Source organism: Poromitra crassiceps (assembly GCF_964638095.1).
Source record: "Poromitra crassiceps genome assembly, chromosome: 21".
Taxonomy (NCBI): Eukaryota; Metazoa; Chordata; class Actinopteri; order Beryciformes; family Melamphaidae; genus Poromitra; species Poromitra crassiceps.
This window is the reverse complement of record NC_139638.1, coordinates 13,435,308-13,452,617: the sequence shown is the minus strand read 5'-3', so window position 1 is coordinate 13,452,617 and position 17,310 is coordinate 13,435,308. Positions and strand designations below refer to the sequence as shown.

General features: G+C 43.4%; 1 protein-coding gene across 1 annotated transcript in view; it reads left to right on the top strand.

Annotated features, from left to right (window-relative positions):
- Positions 1–289: 289 nt before the first annotated feature.
- LOC310795516 (netrin-G2-like) overlaps positions 290–17,310 on the top strand; it is a gene marked incomplete at its 3' end in the record, with an annotated part of 86,466 nt that continues 69,445 nt past the window's right edge. Inside the window, exon 1 of the mRNA XM_083657580.1 lies at positions 290–511. Coding sequence (XP_083513706.1) covers positions 296–511 — 216 coding nt within the window. The 5' untranslated portion in view covers positions 290–295. The remainder of the gene's footprint in view (positions 512–17,310) is intronic.

Sequence of the window (17,310 nt, the reverse complement as noted above, 5' to 3'; positions counted from 1 at the left end):
GCCGTCAAAACAAGAAATTGTTTTGCTCCCTGGAAGCCGTGAAGATTTCTGAAGAGACACTTGAACACAGACAGTGTTTTGGTTTCATTTCGGGGAGTGTTTGTGAGCCTGGAGGCTCCGCTCACCTTCACCTCTCCAGTCGCGGCACAGCGGTATGATGGCCACTGTTTCCTTATGATCACCGCTCCATGCGCCTCACCCCTCCTGTGAGCTCCGTGGCCCCCCTCGTCCCCCCCCGCCGGACCCCCCCTCGCCCCGCGCCGGACCCCGCTCCAACCACTCCCCTGCCTGTGCCATGCTCCTCCAGGCCGTGTTGTTGCTGCTGCATTGCTTGGCCTTGACTCTGGGCCAGTACGAGCTGTGCAAGTCCCTGGTGAGCACGGACGATGGCTCGGTGTGGGAGCACTACGCCTGCCAGCCCAAACACGCATCCATGAAAGACCACATGCGGATCAAAGTGGACCCACCGGGGATCACATGTGGAAACCCACCCGAGAGGTATTGCACCCTGGTGAGTTCACACCGGCACCCGTACAGGCTACTTACAGAGGAATGAATGTCTGAAAGTTGCTACTGTGTAGGGCTGGGTATCGTTTAAACAATGATGATACTGTACCAGTGTCAATACCAGTAACCACAAAGTGATACCGATACCAATAGAGTACTTCATCTGATCCCCTTTTTCTACTTCATTCATTCATTCATTCATTAATTTTTCTAATTCATTCATTCAGCTCCGTCACACACCGCACTCGACTTCACCACCACAGACTGTATGGGATGTAGCTGCTGCGGTAGTGTGCCAATCACACATCGCATTCAATTGAAGAATGCTTGCGGTGATTGGATGCGATCAAAACAATACAAATAGTCATTCTTTTCAAGTGTACAAAAAGGATCGAATGCAGGTATCGTTTGACTGGGGATAGTTTTGATACTATTTAACTTGGTACTAACTGGGTTATTTTGGTCGATAGCGATACGTTAATGGCATCGATACCCGATACCGATACCCAGCCCTACTACTGTGCAAACACAATGTCATCTGGGCATGTGTTCTTCATCAGCATGAGCGTTCACTCTTGTAGGTCCATAGACTCTTATAGGACAGACTGCTGTGGTTCAGACTCATTCATCCATAGACTCTTATAGGACAGGCTGCTGTGGTTCAGACTCATTCATCCATAGACTCTTATAGGACAGACTGCTGTGGTTCAGACTCATTCATCCATAGACTTTTATAGGACAGACTGCTGTGGTTCAGACTCATTCAATCACAGTAAGTCTATGTCTATCGCAGTTGAAAGCTATTTCTTCCGAAATCGCCAAGGACATTTGGGTTATGCTTTTACGCTGAATAGTGACAATGTGAAAAGTAATGACACAGAGGGGGGAAAAACTTTAGCCGCTATCTAATTAGCACGGGTCAGACTGGGATCCACGTTGTTGAAGCAAAATGCATGACAGTAGTGAAATGACTTGGCATGGTTCAGCTTCCCTGGGAGAGGTCCGGAGGTCCGGAGGTGTTGTTTACACTGTATGGAGTTGGCAGACTGTCCTCTGCTTTGATTTGTGTTTCTAGAGGATTTCAAATTTGGTCGGGGAAAAAGGTTGTGGGACCTTTTTTAAGTTCAAGGACACTCAAGGGTGAGAAGACAGCAAAACTGGGAAAATAGTCTTAAGTCATATTTAATGTTGCTTGAGCCTATAGGCCATTAAACCTATTAGCTACGATGGGACATCCTGGCTACTAATGGCTTTCATTTGAAATAAGGGTTATAAAATCATTGAAATCCAAGAAGGCTGCAATCAAGCTTCTCTGTCTCCTTATTCCAAACTTTGGTGTTTGAGGTTTTAGGCCATAAGATTGGACTCATGTTGTTCTCTTCATCTTTTTCACTCTGTGACCGAGTGTCCAGTCATTGAATTTGCCACAAGGTGCAGACCTGTCTCAACAGCTGAGCCCAAACTCTCATGGAAAGTACAGGGAGAGAGAGGGAAAGAGAGAGAGAGAGAGAGAGGGAAAGAGAGAGAGAGGGAAAGAGAGAGAGAGAGAGGGAAAGAGAGAGAAAGAGAGAGAGAGAGGGAAAGAGAGAGAGAGAGAGAGAGGGAAAGAGAGAGAGAGAGAGAGAGAGGTCATTATGCAATTATGTCTTGTTAATTAGGTGTCTGTGTTCTGTGCGATTAGGGATTTGCTATCTGTAGACAGTTTTTACAAGCAAACATGTTTACATACCTACACTCACGCACACACGCACGCACGCACACACACACACACACACACACACACACACACACACACAGTCCTCCCTCCCTTCCTCTCATTGAGACTAATAACAGTACTTGGGGGGTCATTTGACAACAGGATATTGTGCTCCTTGGATACCTAATGGTTAATGATTTGTTTAATGTAGGAGTAGCGGAAACCACTGACGTCTTTAAAGGCCTCTCTCTCTCACACACACACACACACACACACACACACACACACACACACACACACACCCTCACACACACACACACACACACACACACGTGGAGGAGGCAGGAGAGAAGGAGGCAGGAGAGGAAAGAGGGGGAGAAGTGAAGAGAGACGCTTGCTGCCATAACATATTGACGTCTCCGCCCCCTAATGGCCCCGGCCTGGAAACTTCTATAACTCTGTTTCTGAGTGAGCAATGGTGAAATATTGATAGGCTCCTTAATAGCTTCCTTACAAGGCTTGGCCAGCGACGCTCCTACCGTAGGCTCCAGAAGGTACTGCTAGGCGAGAGAGAGAGAGAGAGAGAGAGAGACAGAGAGAGACAGAGAGAGAGAGAGGGGGGGGGGGGGGGGGGCGTGACGGGAGGAAGGCTGGTCTTAGTCAGCACTTCCATATCGGACAGGGGCTTCATGTCATCCACGGCCTCTAGGGGCAGGGTTAGGGTTATCATGGCCTCTAGGGGCAGGGTTTGGCTTATCACGGCTTCCCAACCTTTCTTTGGCTTGTGACCCTATTTTAACGTTGCAAAAATCTAGGGACACGCGACATTCAATTTCCGGTCCACCATCGATAATGTCACCAGTGATGTCACATAGGATGCTTCTTTTCCCCCCCAGGATTCGGAGTTTAATCTGAGAATTCTGACTTGAATCTTAAAACTCTGACTTTATTCTCAGAATCCTGATTTAAAGTCATAATCTCAAAGATTTTTATCTAAATCAAAAAAATAAAACGAAGAGTCACTCACAATGTTGATTGAGGCTATGTTCCATTGATGGAAGCCTTTGCAGTATATAGTGACATTATGTGATAATGCAACACTGTTTGGATCTCACCTGCAATTACCACTCATCGCCATAGGTGTCACCCAAGAGAACAAAGATGAAATCTTAGAGATTAACACTTTAAACTCAGAACTATAAAAAAAAAAAAAAAAAAAAATTTGCAAGTGACCCTAATCATCTTGGGTAGTATTAATATGGTCTGGTGTAAAATAAATAAAAATAAAGAAATAAAAAATTTAATTTCAGGCGAACCTATTTGAATTCCATGCGACCCCACTTAGGGTCGCGACCCTAAGTTTGGGAACCACTGCTCTAGAGGGTGAACCAGAACCCTAACCCTAACCCATAGTCAAGAAGCTGTGAGATGAAAGTGCTCTAGAGGGTGAACCAGGGCCGAGGAGAGGCAAGAAGCTGTGAGATGAAAGTTTACTGGCACGTCCAAGAAGAAGCTATGGATGTGAGATTCAAATTCCACAATGTGAGCGATCGTTAAGTGAGCAATCGCCAAGTGAGAAAGTAGGTTGAGACAGCTGGATAATACTGTAAATAGATATGATCAATAATACTGTAAATAGATGTGATCAATAATACTGTAAATAGATGTGATCAATATGATTTAAGTTCTGCTCAACAATTCCATTACACAAAGACTAATCATTGATCCTATAGTGGAAGAATGCACATTTTTGCACAAATCCAATAGGGAACCTCCACTTTGAGAGACTAAGTATCACGACAGTCCCCACATGATATAAAATACAGGTAGGGATCTTTAATATAGGATTGCTCTGCCACTACATCACTTCCTCTTCTCCTTGTTTCTTCTGCTGGCTATTGGTCAGGCTTATTGGTCTACAGATCATTTCTTTTCTGGAAACCAGCATTATTTTTCTTCCCTTTGCCTCAGGATTTGGCAGCTTTACAGAAAAGCCACTTTCTTATCTAATTGGTGTAGATTCACTCATTCCCACAAGTCAAGAGAAAGTCAGGGCACCCGGAAAAACACTGCATTAGCCAATGCGCAGAGCTGCTCATCCCGAGTAAGAATTGAGATGTACTGCGGAAGATGGAGAAGAGTTTTTCCCTCTCTCACCCTTTGAATACTCCAGCATGTTCCTCAAAACTATGGGTGAATTCAGTGTTTTGCGTTTGAATGTTGAGGCATCGCTTTCCCTGCTCGCGTTGGTTTACAGTCGTTTGGTTTCTCCATCTCCTCCGGGATTTATGCTACTTTATTTATCTCTATTTTCCATATGAATCCAGCATCTTTCCACATATCATTTTGACGATGATGCTACTGTCACTAGTTGTAGTCAGGAACTTCAGTGGTTTGTTTGTCGTCTCTGGAGCTGCTGTTAGCTAGCTGTTTGGGGACGATGGAGGAAGGGTGTTTGGGGGTGGAGCAGAATGTGGTGTGTGTTGCAGAGAGGGAGAGATAATGATGAGGGAGAGGTGGTGAGGAAGAGCCCAGCTTAGCTAAGCAGAAAGATGAAATCAGACCAGTGTTGCACGCTAGTACACACACTGTCCATGTAAGAATGCTGCATTCAAAAAGGCCTCACTCTACTGCTGTTTATTCATTTAGTTTTCTTTTGGTTTTGGTTTTGAACCGAAACCTTCAATCAACCCTCTCCCTCGGGCTGAGAACAGACAGCACCCGAATGCAAATTGGCAGCTTGCACGCATGTCTGTGTACAGAAATGTACAATATGCGATTGCGTTAACGGCGGAACTAGTGTGTGTGTGTGTGTGTGTGTGTGGCGGGGGGGGGGGGGGGGGGGGGGGGGGTGTTAAACATGTTGTGTGTGTGTGTGGGGGGGGGGGGGGTGTTAAACATGTGCATGAATTGGCGACAGTACGCTACATGTGTGTCCGTATGTGTAAGAAGAGACAAAAAACACACCTTCCTGGTCCACCACATATTTGCCCGTTTTAGAAGGTAGAAATCAGCCAGCTCTAAAAATAGACATGAGAAGGGAGAGAAGCTGCGCAGCAGCGGAAGGGGAGCATGCAGGAAGGGGAGAAAGATGGCAGCTGCTAGCCTGGATCAGTGCTTCCCAGACTGGGCCTATAGCCATACTTCATACTCCCTGCCCAGTGTAGGCCTGCCAGCCCCGGCCCACCTGCCCTGCCCAGCAGTGGGCCAGCCGAGGCCATGCAAACGGGCCACACACACCCAGCGGTGGCACATCCCTGATGTGCCTCCCTGGGGTAAAAGATAGCCCAGGTAGCCACTGTCCTAAGAATACACCCTCGGAGGTGAATTTGGGCACAGCGTGAGTATGGGTTGACAGCGCAGGGCATAATTAACGAAGGGAACAGAGAGAAAAAGGCAGCTAGAGAGTGATAGAAAGGGGAGGAGTGATAGAAAGGGGAGGAGGGGGAGTCTGCGATGATGTCACGGCGTGCCTTGTTTCCATATAAGGACATGGTTGAAAGTGATCAGAGAGTGTTTAGATGGGTGTGCAGGATGTTTCCATATAAGGACATGGTTGAAAGTGATCAGAGAGTGTTTAGATGGGTGTGCAGGATGCAGAGGACAGTTATAAGTGAGACTTATCCCTGACTACGGTGATACGAAGGAGGATTGGCCGCAGGGGCTTAGACAGCCCGAGGTGAACTCACGCGTCAGCCAATCACCTTGCGCCGTTACGCAGGACCTACGATTGATGGCTGTTTGCAGAAGCAAGAACATAGCGATATATGTAACTAACGTGTGCGTATGCTCATAACATTTGACTGGTGTTTTAACAGCTTCAACACTTCAGAAAAAACAATCAGATTATCTGGGAAGATACACTGAACAAAAGATTAAACAGATCTCCCTGATATTGAGTTGCAGCCCCTTTTGAGCAATCCACATCTTAGTTGCTGTTTCGTCTCCTCCTTTGTGAAAGTTCAGGTTTGAGGCTTCCCGCGTGCCAAAGGTGACTTCCTAATATAAAAGGTCCTGCTCCAGCTGTGGTCATGTGACCAGAACAGGCTGGGCTGCTGCTGTGGAGCAGCCTGTGTCCCTGTTATGTCCCATCTTCTCTCTGCTCCTCTAACGGTGCAACACATGTATCCACCTAGTTGCATGTATGTCACACATGCACGCACGCACGCACGCACACACACACACACACACACACGCACGCACACACGCACGCACGCACGCACGCACACACACGCACGCACGCACACACACACACACACGCACGCACACACACACACACACACACACACACACACACACACACACACACACACACACACACACACTTCACTCAGTGTATACTAACAAGAGCCTCCACATGGTGGAAACATTTTCAACAAAATAAAAGATTAACGTTATAAAGTGAAAAAGCAATATCCCTTTCTCTCCCCCCCGTGGCCTTTTTAATGGGAAGGTCATTTCATTTGATGTTTCTCCAAAACAAAATAAATTGTGTTCTCTGAGTGTGTGTCTCTACCTTTATTCCCCTCTGAGTGTGTGTCTACCTTTATTCCCCTCTGAGTGTGTGTCTACCTTTATTCCCCTCTGAGTGTGTGTCTCTACCTTTATTCCCCTCAGAGTGTGTGTGTCTACCTTTATTCCCCTCTGAGTGTGTGTCTACCTTTATTCCCCTCTGAGTGTGTGTCTACCTTTATTCCCCTCTGAGTGTGTGTCTACCTTTATTCCCCTCTGAGTGTGTGTCTCTACCTTTATTCCCCTCTGAGTGTGTGTCTACCTTTATTCCCCTCTGAGTGTGTGTCTACCTTTATTCCCCTCTGAGTGTGTGTCTACCTTTATTCCCCTCTGAGTGTGTGTCTCTACCTTTATTCCCCTCTGAGTGTGTGTGTCTACCTTTATTCCCCTCTCAGTGTGTCTCTACCTTTATTCCCCTCTGAGTGTGTGTCTACCTTTATTCCCCTCTGAGTGTGTGTCTCTACCTTTATTCCCCTCTGAGTGTGTGTGTCTACCTTTATTCCCCTCTGAGTGTGTGTCTCTTGCTAGCAATACTGTATATCTCGGAAAGTTCTATAAGTGGAGTGAGAGAGAAAAAAAGTGGAGTGAGAGGCAGTGGAGTGAGAGAGAGATGGCCGGAAAATATTTGGGACAGACATGGTCCTAAAAGAGGGAGGGAGGGAGATGGAGAAAGCGATGCAGAGCACAATCATTTATTTCAGTGTGAATGAATAATGGTGGCTTGCCATTTCTTGCTGGCTTCTTCTTCTTCTTTTTTTGCGGTGTTCTTGGAAACTGCGTTCAAGCAGTAAAAAAAAACTGCCTCGTTCAAAATTGTAATATTTTTTTGTAGGATGAATGTAGGAAGATCAAAGACCTCACATCTTTTGGTGTGTCTAGACCTCATGCATTTTCACTGTCGCCCACAAACGCTGCATAGATAACTCAAAGATGAGTCTCTCCCCATAACCTTAGTGCTTGAGAACTTATCAGTGTTTAGAATCACATTGTTACAGCTCAAGTGCCTCAGTAAGGAAGCAGTCAAGGTGTCTGTTCAGTGTGGGTCAGTAATACACCTCACAACAACAACAACAACAACAACAAAAACAAACAAGGACCTCGCTCCTCGCAGGGGCATCATGGCGGCTGTTGTCGTGGAGACAGGATCCCAGCTAGGATAATTGCTGGAGGGGCTTAGCAGTGTGGGCCACCTGCCGCAGCAGTTGGCCGGGATGTGTGTGTGTGTGTGTGTGTGTGTGTGTGTGTGTCTGCTCGCGCCGACGTGTGTGTGTGTGTGTGTGTGTGTGTTTGCGGGTGTGTGTGTGTGTGTGTGTTTGCGGGGGTGTGTGTGTGTGTGTGTGTGTTTGTGGGGGTGTGTGTGTGTGTGTGTTTGCGGGGGTGTGTGTGTCCTGGCATGAGGATGTGGGGCAGGGCAGAGCAGCGGCAGGAGGCAGAGTGGGATAAGGAGGACAGGGCACACACACAAAGAGCTTAAACATCACGTCTCACAGAGACTAGAATCCTTCCGCTCTATAGTGCCTCTCTAGTAATCCAGTGGGCTGAGACAGGTCAGATCAGACTGCCCACATCCAGGAAGTCATCATTATACACAGGAAATGGAAGAGGTTTGTGGGTGTGGTTTATTCAGGACTGAACACACCACACAACTTTTTTCCCTCTTTAAGTTTATGGGAGGACTGTTCAAACCATGCCCTCTTTGAACTACTCTTTCATATTTTGTTCTACAAACTCCTTTCAAACTTGAAATGGGTCGACACATTTTGTACTTTATTGCTCTTATTCTGCTTTTTGATACCTTTTGTACTTTTTGAGAAATCACAGTGTAAAGACCCCCTAAAGTCAAGTCTGTTTTTCTTCTTGTTCCTACAGTTGGAGGTCTGAGCTTCACTCTGCAGAGTTTGACACTAGAACATTTGTCTGCTGGAAAGTGAAAGTTTCTCTGTGCTCACTGAAAAGGCCATTTTCAACGGGTCCAGTATTCAGCCGTTAAAGCTCTTGTTTGTATGATGTGATTGGCTAGTTATGCTAGATAGCCCTGATTGGTTGCTTTGGAATGTTTAATAGGCAGAAGGAGGGGAACAGTTTTTTAAAGATTTTAACAAGATAATTTAACCTTTTTTTTGTGGGGAAAATATTATTCAAAGTTGAGTATTTTATTTGCATCTCAAAACATGACTTTAGGGGGTCTTTAAGTTTGATACTTTTTAAGCTGGAACTTCCGGTTTTGTCAGGAAAGTAGTTCCGCCTATGTATTTAATTCAAAATGTCCCGTAATTTGGCATTATTATTTCATAATGCACGAGTCACAACGTGTACATACAGTTAGAGCGTTTTGGCGCTGTTGGAATGTGTATTTGGTGACTTAACGGGGGCTAGCCAGACATTGTGCTAAGCTAACTAGCAGGAGGGGCTAGCCAGTCATTGTGCTAAGCTAACTAGCAGGAGGGGCTAGCCAGTCATTGTGCTAAGCTAACTAGCAGGAGGGGCTAGCCAGTCATTGTGCTAAGCTAACTAGCAGGAGGGACGGGTCGCTAGCTACATTCTACTGGATGCACAGAGAAGACAAGGGCATCTATGTTCTCGTCATACTTTTGGCAATAAGGAAAATAGGCGAATCTTCCAAAATGTTGCGGTGTTCCTTTCATATACAAGTGATATGATGTATAGTTTTGTGTATGTATAGTTCGTTTGACACTAGCAGTGGTGTGGTCTAGTTTATGGTAGTGGGTATAATGTAAATTTCAGCTTGGAGTGAGATATGGGTCCATCCCGGGGGAAGGGGGGCTATGAGCGGGTTCATTATTATTTCATTTACAAGAAGAAGTGAACACAGTTAGAGAATATAGAATAATGACTGTTTTAATAGTGTTTCAGTACTGTTTTAATAGTGTTTCAGGACTGTTATCTCTCATACCTGCAATACTGGACTATATCTAAAAATATTCTCCGATTTGGGTTCGAGAGACAATTAAAATCTCATCAAATGTGGCCCGTTGTTGCACACGCACAGGGTGAAGTCTGAATGGAGGAGCTGCCATCCCCTGCAGTTATCTACCCGGTATTTGTGAAACAAAATCACTGAAGTGAAAGCTCTGTCATAAAACTATATCGTTACGTATCCTTGCACATTTTTAAGTGGGCATACTCAAATCCTGGAGCTTTCATAGTGGGTATACTGCATACCAGTGCGTATCACGTAGACTACACCACTGTGACACTAGTTAGTGTTCCACTCTTATTTCCAATCGTGCAGCAAATAGAAGCCATCAAATTGGTCCTCAAGATGGCGCTGCAACAGTTGTGTGATGTCAACAGAAATCTATGAATAGGCTACATTCTTTTCATCCTTGTCGATTAGGGGTGGGGGGCGGGAATCGATACAGCATAGTATTGTGATATTTTGTGGGCAATATATCGTATTGAATTCCAAGTATCGTGATATTTTATTATACAAAATGCCAAGTGCATCATGCAACATTTATGACAGGTTTTTATGACAGTGTTGGTCAGTCTGTCTGCTTGACAATCCCATTTTACTGCAATAAAAATGATTGAAGGGAGATGAACAGACTGGAAACTTTATTTTATTAGATAAAACAGATGTTGACAAGGTTTTTTCCTTTGGAGACATCATTTGCAGTTGAAAAAAGGCAATAAATCACAATTATATTGCAATAATATCGCAATACTCAATATATCGTAATACTAGCATATCGCAATATCGCAATACTATCGTATCGTGACTTAAGTATCGTGATAATATCGTATCGTGGGGCATCTGGTGATTCCCACCCCTATCGTTGATGCTTGTGTGCATGCATGTATGGATTTATATGTACACACACACACACACACACACACACACACACACACACACACACACACACACACACACAGTGGGAGCTAACCTATATGGAGTTTATGTGGGACAGTGTGACAGTGATCATTTTCAATAGGATGTGTAGGTTGAGGGTCATTGGCAAAACAACAGTAGCCTACTGATCCACTCGTGTGTGGCAACGTGTGTCTGGGCTCAGGTCACGGGCTGCTGCTAATGGAGGGCACCAGGGGCGGTTTTAGGATGACACCTTTGGGTGTGCTCAGCCCCCAAAGAATGTATATGGTGGCCCACAGACCCCCTAGGGGAACCGGGGGCATGCCCCCCCGGGAGAAGATTTTGTACATTTCAAAGTAAAAATTGATCAATCTGGTGCACTTTGAGATCAAAATGAAGAGACTAGATCTATGAAGAAAGCTTAATCAATTTATCAGATTCACTCTTCTTCTTCTTCTTCTTCTTCTTCTTCTTCTTCTTCTTCTTCTTCTTCTTCTTCTTCTTCTGTGTGTGTGTACTTCTTAGCAGATACAGCTTCTTCTCACAGTTCCTCTGTTCTCCACCTCCACACAAAATCAATAAAACAATAATCTAAGAGTGACTTGAGGTTAATGAGGTACCAAAGAAGTTAAAGGAATTAACTTTATAAACTGTATGGCATCCATTAATAATGCTAACCTTCACACATAGCAAGCAACACTGCAACAGGCATATCAGTGGCTATTCTAAACATAGGCTACGATTTAACACATTACCAAAATGGCTGGCCACTTAGCATTATGCTAGTGTGCATTTGCATATCAACAGATTAATTAACAAACAGCTTAGCACTAGTAGCCTAGTTTACACCTCAGCTCAGTAGCCCCACATTGATGATCACAGGTACCCCATACATTAGATGCATGATGTTGCTCCCATTCACTTCATAGTAAACTCTGGTTGACTAATGAAGAAGTTCATTTACAAAATATAACTTAAAATAAAGACTTAGTCTTTCAACCAACTCAATGATCATGGTGTTTAACACCTTACTCACTATAGAAAAGAGACTTAATCTACATTGGCTTGCTGGTGGTCTCTGTTGTCAGTCTGAGGCTCTCAAGGAGAAATAGAACACTTCCTTATTTCCTGGGTGATCAATTTTCCAGGAGTGTAGATAAGTAACTTCCTCTAGACCTAACCACATTTTCAAAATAAAGGTTGTATGTTGCATACACCAATCACCAATACCATTATTATTATTATTTGTATGGCTTTAAAGCATGAATGAGAGATGAATAGAGGGCCAGCTATTCTTATTTTTGTAAAAAAAGAAAAATAATTTACCCTCTATCTTCCAGGGTGGGCTGAGACTATCTCAGGGTGGGCTAGCCCACCCAAAAAGGGTCTAAAACTGCCCCTGGAGGGCACAAAGCAGCAGGGCTGCTCCTAATGGAGGGCACAAAGCAGCAGGGCTGCTCCTAATGGAGGGCACAAAGCAGCAGCTTTGTGCCTGAAGCTGCTCCTAATGGAGGGCACAAAGCAGCAGGGCTGCTGTGCAGCAGCTTTGGACCTGAAGCTGCTCCTAATGGAGGGCACAAAGCAGCAGCTTTGGACCTGAAGCTGCTCCTAATGGAGGGCACAAAGCAGCAGCTTTGGACCTGAAGCTGCTTCTAATGGAGGGCACAAAGCAGCAGCTTTGGACCTGAAGCTGCTTCTAATGGAGGGCACAAAGCAGCAGGGCTGCTGTGCAGCAGCTTTGGACCTGAAGCTGCTCCTAATGGAGGGCACAAAGCAGCAGGGCTGCTCCTAATGGAGGGCACAAAGCAGCAGGGCTGCTGTGCAGCAGCTTTGGACCTGAAGCACTCTCCCTCTGACTTTCACCGTAACCCCTCCATCTGACTCTATAATTACCGCTTCCTGTGTCACTTGTTTATAAGCATAGTAGATTATCATCGTAAGTGTGTTTGCGCTGGCAGCGATCGGGTCTCTCTCTCTGTCCAAGGGAAGTCATTGGCAGGGATAATTGGGTTATCAGATAGAGAACAATGCTACCATGTCTCCCCAGTGAGGAGAGCGATATATCATCTGTAGACACTATAGTTTCATTGTAGTATTGTTGTATCATCCCATGCGTTGTGATCCTGTATAGTACCTCTGTGCCATACAGCTTTCCTCAGCACCGGCTCAGCGTTTGCTTATGTTTGGAGTTTTCCCACTCTGCGGTGTCACCATAAATCACATGATTTATCATCTCAGCCTCGCAGGATTGTAACTTCTGCTTTTGTTATTAGACCAGGAGAGTGGTTTTGAGTGACTGCTCACTTTCCCATGGTACAGTCCAATGCCTTTATTCACTTTCCCATGGTACAGTCCAATACCTTTATTCATACTTATATATATATATACTTTCCCATGGTACAGTCCAATGCCTTTATTCATACTTATATATATATATATATACTTTCCCATGGTACAGTCCATTTCCCATGGTACAGTCCAATGCCTTTATTCATACTTATATATATATATACTTTCCCATGGTACAGTCCAATGCCTTTATTCATACTTATATATATATATATATATATATACTTTCCCATGGTACAGTCCAATGCCTTTATTCATACTTATATATATATATATATATATACTTTCCCATGGTACAGTCCAATGCCTTTATTCACTTTCCCATGGTACAGTCCAATACCTTTATTCATACTTATATATATATACTTTCCCATGGTACAGTCCAATGCCTTTATTCATACTTATATATATATATACTTTCCCATGGTACAGTCCAATGCCTTTATTCATACTTATATATACTTTCCCATGGTACAGCCCAATGCCTTTATTCATACTTATATATACTTTCCCATGGTACAGCCCAATGCCATGGTACAGTCCAATGCCTTTATTCACTTTCCCATTGTACAGTCCAATGCCTTTATTCACTTTCCCATGGTACAGTCCATTTCCCATGGTACAGTCCAATGCCTTTATTCACTTTCTCATGGTACAGTCCATTTCCCATGGCACAGTCCAATGCCTTGGTACAGTCCAATGCCTTTATTCAAAAGGCACACGTGTCTGCATATACGTACTGCTGTGACGCATGACCTGTGCCTGCAAACGACATCAATATTATAGATCACTGCTTTAGTGTTATAGCCCACACCATAAAGATATTATAGATCACTGCTTTAGTTAGACGTTTGTTTTCTTGTGTTCTGACATAGGTGTATAGATGTTTTTTATTTACCTTGATAGTTTCGACCAAAGTTTCGTTTCGTCAAAACTGTGACTGTGACTATGTCTGAACACAAGAAAACATAAACGTCTAATTATAAATGAAGACATGATGAACATCATTGAATCACTGCTTTAGTGTTATAGCCCACACCATACAGATATTATAGATCACTGCTTTAGTGTTATAACCCACACCATAAAGATATTATAGATCACTGCTTTAGTGTTATAGCCCACACCATAAAGATATTATAGATCACTGCTTTAGTGTTATAGCCCACACCATAAAGATATTATAGATCACTGCTTTAGTGTTATAGCCCACACCATAAAGATATTATAGATCACTGCTTTAGTGTTATAGCCCACACCATAAAGATATTATAGATCACTGCTTTAGTGTTATAACCCACACCATAAAGATATTATAGATCACTGCTTTAGTGTTATAGCCCACACCATAAAGATATTATAGATCACTGCTTTAGTGTTATAGCCCACACCATAAAGATATTATAGATCACTGCTTTAGTGTTATAGCCCACACCATAAAGATATTATAGATCACTGCTTTAGTGTTATAGCCCACACCATAAAGATATTATAGATCACTGCTTTAGTGTTATAGCCCACACCATAAAGATATTATAGATCACTGCTTTAGTGTTATAACCCACACCATAAATATATTATAGATCACTGCTTTAGTGTTATAGCCCACACCATAAAGAAGAAATCCTGTTTAAATTCCTAATCCTTAGTAATCCTGCCATGCTTTATTTTCACTTTAATCAATGGCTACATTTCAGAAATATTCCTCTAATATTCTGCGGTGAATTAGTCTGGCAAGCCAACATTTAATTTTTCATGTATGAGTTATCTTAGACAAAATGTCTCCATAGCTATAATTTGATAAATAGCCCTAACTAGGCAGTCATTATGTATAATTGCTTTTATGCATTGCTCTGATCACAGTAACCATAAATATTACATTCTACTTTGCCACAGGTTTCATTGTAAGATGTGTATTTTGCGACGTTTCCATGAGTTTAATGTTAGATACATGTATATGATACACACACACACACACACACACACACACACACACACACACACACACACACACCACACACACACACACACACACACACACACACACACACACACACACACACACACACACAGATCAAGTGTATTATCAGCTCTCTCCAATTGCTCATATATATATATATATATATATATATATATATATATATATATATATATATAAATGTTAAACATTTCTGTGAATTGTTTCCAAGCTAATTTCTACATGCTTAGAAATGACAATGGATAACAAAGAGATTGGTCTACTATTACTGTAGTTGTAAAGGTCCAGAGTTTGCTTTTTGACAAGAGGCTGTAAAATGTAAAATGAAATGTGATGAAGAAAAGTTAATATTGGGACAAATATGACCCCTTTGATGCAATGAATGATCTCTGAGAATAGTGTAAGTAATAGCTCCTTATTGGTCTTACTGATATTATATGTAGGGGACATGAGCATTTGAAATGAGATACAATCTCCAAAGGTGTGAATTTTGCCTAAACACACAGCATCTAAACAAGCCTTCAGATTGTCAATTACTAATCATCTGAAGATTAAGAATTCAATCAGTAACACTACTTATATACTCTAACTACAAATGTGTTGTTCAGAAGAGCCCGATCTTGGTCAGATCAGGTTCATTGAATCAGGTTAAATTTAATCGTCTAGTCACGCACCAGGAAAGACCGTTGTGAGGATCTCTTGGATTTGTAAATAATTTACTTGTGTGGCGATATGAATTTTAGACAACTGGCTTGCCACAGTGGAAAACACTCTTTTTGCTACAGCCTCTGCAAATAGCACATAAGTCATATAGGGACACGCCTAACCCTCGAGTCATGTCAGGTGAGAAGCACTGGGTTGAGATTGCTAAATCCGTAAGGAAAGTAAGAAGCAGCAGCCCGGGGGGAATAGGGATAAAATGGGGTTAGAATGGGAACTCTCCTGGTGTCTTTGCAAGCTCTTAAGAGAAGGAGGATGGGATCCCTGATCACTCGGAGAGTGAGTTGGACCTGGGAACTCTGAAACTGGTCCGAGGGGAGGGACTTGAAATCTGCTGGAAAATAATTGGTGGGGGAATAAGGATATAGGATACAGGAATGTCGAATTCTGAATGAGGAGAGGAGGATGAATCTGACTTGACGGGAGCCATGACAATACTGGGAGGAGAGTGGAGGGAAACCAAGCACGTCGATTTGCATAGGGTTGGTCGTGACAAGTCACAACCAACATTTCAGGGTGTCCAATTGTCCCTATCAACTTTTAAGCAACCTTATTTGCATTATCTTTGGAGTGCAGTTATATAGGTAATTTATATTGTTTTCCCATATTTTGCAAGGATACTGTATAATTGACCCAACCATTATTGAGTGAAATTAGTTTGCATTATGTTCAAAGTTACCATTACCCCTGTTTTTCACAACTGAATGGGCCAGTCCAATTTTTTTCCCCCAAACTCAGGTTTGATTGGCTCATTTGGCTGATGACCAAACAAATGCCCACCCACACACACACACAGTTTTCCGGGTTCCCTGCAGCAGACAGACCCTCTTGGAGACAATCTTTCTCAGAAGAGACTAACGTTAGGACAAATCTGGAGACTTTTTCTGACATGGGATTAACATTACCAGCAAGCAGCAGTGCAAGCAGCAGCAAGCAGGCAATGACAATAGCTGGGTAAGTCCCGCTAGCATCGATGCTAATTTAGCAAAGTACAGCGCGCAGCTGAAGCACATAGCCATGTGGTGGATGTTAACGTCCATATTAATTAGCCATGTGCTTGCGCGATGATATCAGTGTATTGGCAATGTCAAAGGGTGGTGATTGACGATCTGACTGAAGATCGTGCAACTCTTAGGAGGAATAAATGTAGGATGTATGATGTGTGGGGTTCAGTGGCAATTTTTTCTTTCCAAACCGGCTGTTTGTGAAAGAACATGATTAGATGGCTAAACCTACAGGTTGTGTTTGTTAGTTACAATTATGCTGACAGGAGAGCTGAGCAGGTGGTGACATGAAAGTTATTTAGAAAAGGAGAAGATACTGAATGACATCACAACAGTATAATCCTAATGTTGATTTAAAATGAGATATTCATTCAAATATGGCTAAAAAAGGTAAAACAAAAACCTCAAATTCTTTCCGGCGGCGCCCTTGCGGGCGCCACCAAATCCGCCTCCCCTCATGCCATCCTCGACCCTACCAACATTGAGACCAAAACGACGCCCTTCAGGGAAACCCAGGCATTTCTTAGTGCGGGTGGAAAGTAGCTGCCTGCGAGGAGTGTGAACATTGCTGTTGTCTTCTCTTTGAGAGGTCTGTAGAGGGCCAGGCCTTGAAAGTCCTGGCATCGAGAAGGATCAATTCTTCAGAGTTGGAAGTGGAGAAGCCCTCTGCTGTCTACGAGAAGACAGTGATGATGCACGATCCTCGTGA